Genomic DNA, 3,246 nt, shown 5'->3' on the forward strand with positions numbered 1-3,246 from the left:
AATCCTGTATCGTATCTTTCCCTCCCTATAAATTGAGTATGAAATCATAATAATGTTCATATCACCCCATTCAACATATATACATACACACATATAACCTTAGCCTTTCAAAAATCATATATATATATAGTATATAGCAATTTAAGAATAGAATGGAAAGAGTGAATGAATTAGCAAAGTCAAAGGCAGCAGTTATATTTGCAAAGAGCACAGATTGTATGTGTCATAGTATAAAGACACTATTCTATGACTTGGGTGCAAGTCCTGCAGTTTATGAGCTTGATAGTGATCCGAGTGGCCGTGAACTCGAGTGTGCGTTGCAGAAGTTAGGGTGTAAGCCTACTGTCCCTGCTGTGTTTATAGGAGGCCGCTTTGTTGGCTCAGCTAAGGATGTTCTTGCTGCTCATCTTACTGGCTCCCTCAAAGAAATGCTTATTGCTGCTAAGGCTATCTGGTTCTAGCAATATATATCCATCAAATTGTTTGGATATTCACAGAGAATATTGCAGAGTACCTCTACTAAGTGTTTATTTTTTCCGACTTTTTGTTTGTTTATGTAATTTGGTTTTAAAGGTGGGTGAGATCGAAGATCTCCGACCTTCTAAAAAGTATAGTAGGTGCAGCTACCATTGTTCTAAGGGCTTTTCTTTTTGTAAGCTCCTCATGATTGCGTTCCCAAACAATAATCGGGTACAGTTTATCTTTTCACATTTACCAATTTAAATGTTTGGATATTAATATCTCTAGTTTTGTACCCAACACGACTATATTTTTTCTTATCCATACATACTAAATGATAATCAAATTGAAATTTGTTAATAGTGATCGACAGAAGTTAAAATTTTCCTATTATTTTAAAACGGGGAGTATAAAATAATCGATTCAAAATATATTCATATATGGACTCACCTGAATTCATAGAATATAAATGTTCATTTTTCTTTTGGTATTTTTTGAAATAGGTAAGTACATCACTTTTTGTGCAAAAAAATCAATGTAATTAAAATAAGTGAAAATTAGGTAAAGAGAATGCACCCTCATCATAAATTTTGCACCATAGCCAAACAAAGCTAAAGCAAAGAGCTTCCAAAGGGGTAATAACTAGACCTGTCAAAAATCGACCTGACCCGAAAATACTAGGTCTTGAACAAGATTTTGAAACCCGTAACCCGATTTTATCCGAATTCAAGCAACCCGAAAAGTAATGGGTCAAGACCCGACCGAACCCGTTTTGTACGCAAAACTTTGAAGCAGTTTTTTGTAGAAAGGATTTAGACGAAAAGCTCTATCTAACCATAGTCCATTAGCAGAAGAGATAATGGGTCCTTCACCAAGGATGTTTGATCTGGCAATGGACTCCATTCTGCAGGCAATAGCATTAACATCTTCCATGTTATCATAATCAAGGAGACCAAGTAGTTGTTCCAATGTTTTGCCGGATCTTTTACCAAAATGACTACTTTTACAATTTTATTTACCAAAATAGCTATTTTTGAATTCTATTTCCCAAACTAACTACTATTTATTTACCAAAACGACTATTTTGACTTTGAGGGGAAAAAAAAAAAAATGAACCGGTTTAAGTTTTTTTTAGCAGTGAAGCGGTTTGGGTTTTTTTAATAGTGAACTGGTTTTTTTTGTGTTTTTTTTTTCTTTTTTATTTTAGACTTAAAAACGAGTAATTTTTGCTACTACCCACAAAGTATACTCAAATAAATCAACCCAAGACATAAACTACAAACTAAAGAATATATAATTTAGAATAAAGTACCGTGCAAACATCACTACAAGAATTTGTATCTTTAACGACAACCTAATTACGACGGGTCAAAAATCCCGTCGCAAAAGCCTTTTGCGACGGGGCTAACAACCAAACAATGACGGAAATAACCGTCGCAAATGTGTTTTACGACGGGTTTACGACGAATTTACGACGGGATTTCTATTAACGACGGCCCCCTTTTATGACGGGTTCGCGACAGGAAATCCAGTCGTTAATCAACGATTATTGGCCTTTCGCGACGGGATTTCCCGTCGTTAATAGTACTATTTCTTGTAGTGCATAAAGAAAAATAATTGTATTATACTTAGTATAAAGTACCGTGCAAACATAAACATTGATCCAATCGCATAAATATCGTAATAACACCTATTAGTTTTAGGCAAAACAAACAAATACTACGGTCTGCAACTAAGTTTTATTGTCTTACGCAATAAACCAACTCAAAGTTTAGAAAATAAAGAAAAAAACATATCTAAGGGCTTACAACCTCATAAGCTAAAATCTCTCGATCTTATAATAGACGTTAAGTCTCAATCAAAGTATACAATTCTCAAATTTTGTCAACCCAAAAAAATTTCGTATTTCTTATTAGAATTGAAACCAAAGTTCCATAAAATTGAATATAATAGAATATAATATGCATGAATAATAAGCTTCAAATGTTCAAAGAGAACGAAAATTACATACTTTTATCAAATTTCCTATTGGAATCTTCAATAGAAAAACATTAAGGTTTATGAATGTCAATGGTTAATTAGAAAAATTGAAAAACGCTAGACTCAATTACGTTGATCGACTTAGGTATATATGGAAAAATAAAAGGAACCCAAAAAAATATACAGATTGCATAAAAAACAAAATCATTTCACTATTCTAAAAAAATAAAAAAAAACCGGTTCACTATTAAAAAAACTCAAACCGGCGGTTCACTACTAAAAAAAAAACTTAAACCGGTTCATTGTTTATTTTTTTGCCTCAAAGTCAAAATAGTCGTTTTGGTAAATAAATAGTAGCTAGTTCGGGAAATAGAATTCAAAAGTAGCTATTTTGGTAAATAAAATTGTAAAAGTAGCCAATTTGGTAAAAGATCCTGTTTTGCTTTTGGCACCCGGCAACCAAGGGGTTGAGAATGGTGCTTATTGAGAAAGGAGAGCAAACCATGTTCTTGGCAACTGATGATGATGGTGTAATATCTAGAGCTTTTTTTGCTACTTGTAAACTCAACTTCATGTTTATTTTTCCATTCTTTGTTACCGTCACATTGTTGTTGGTCTCGCGCACATTCTTTTCTTGAGTTTGGTTTTGAGCTAATGTGCCATATCTCTGAAAATTCAAAGTAAAATAATATCAAATATTTTAATGATTTGATTAATGTACATACTATGTTAAACGGGACTAGAGAAGACGGTTAATCTTATAACTATCTATATTATTAAAACAAAGTGATAGGAAATGAGAGAGCT

The 3,246-nt window shown here is 32.9% G+C and overlaps 1 protein-coding gene across 1 annotated transcript; it reads left to right on the forward strand.

Moving 5' to 3' along the window:
• LOC110791320 (glutaredoxin-C11-like) lies at window positions 1-718 on the forward strand. Its single transcript, XM_021996072.2, has one exon. It carries the CDS (start codon window positions 153-155, stop codon window positions 459-461), a length of 309 nt encoding a protein of 102 aa, XP_021851764.1. The 5' UTR covers window positions 1-152; the 3' UTR covers window positions 462-718.
• The last annotated feature ends 2,528 nt before the right edge of the window (window positions 719-3,246 follow it).

Source organism: Spinacia oleracea, chromosome 6 (assembly GCF_020520425.1).
Source record: "Spinacia oleracea cultivar Varoflay chromosome 6, BTI_SOV_V1, whole genome shotgun sequence".
Taxonomy (NCBI): Eukaryota; Viridiplantae; Streptophyta; class Magnoliopsida; order Caryophyllales; family Amaranthaceae; genus Spinacia; species Spinacia oleracea.

Bases quoted from the DNA above. Each gene is read 5' to 3' on its own strand.
- LOC110791320 (XM_021996072.2), top strand. From the start codon at position 153: ATGGAAAGAGTGAATGAATTAGCAAAGTCAAAGGCAGCAGTTATATTT.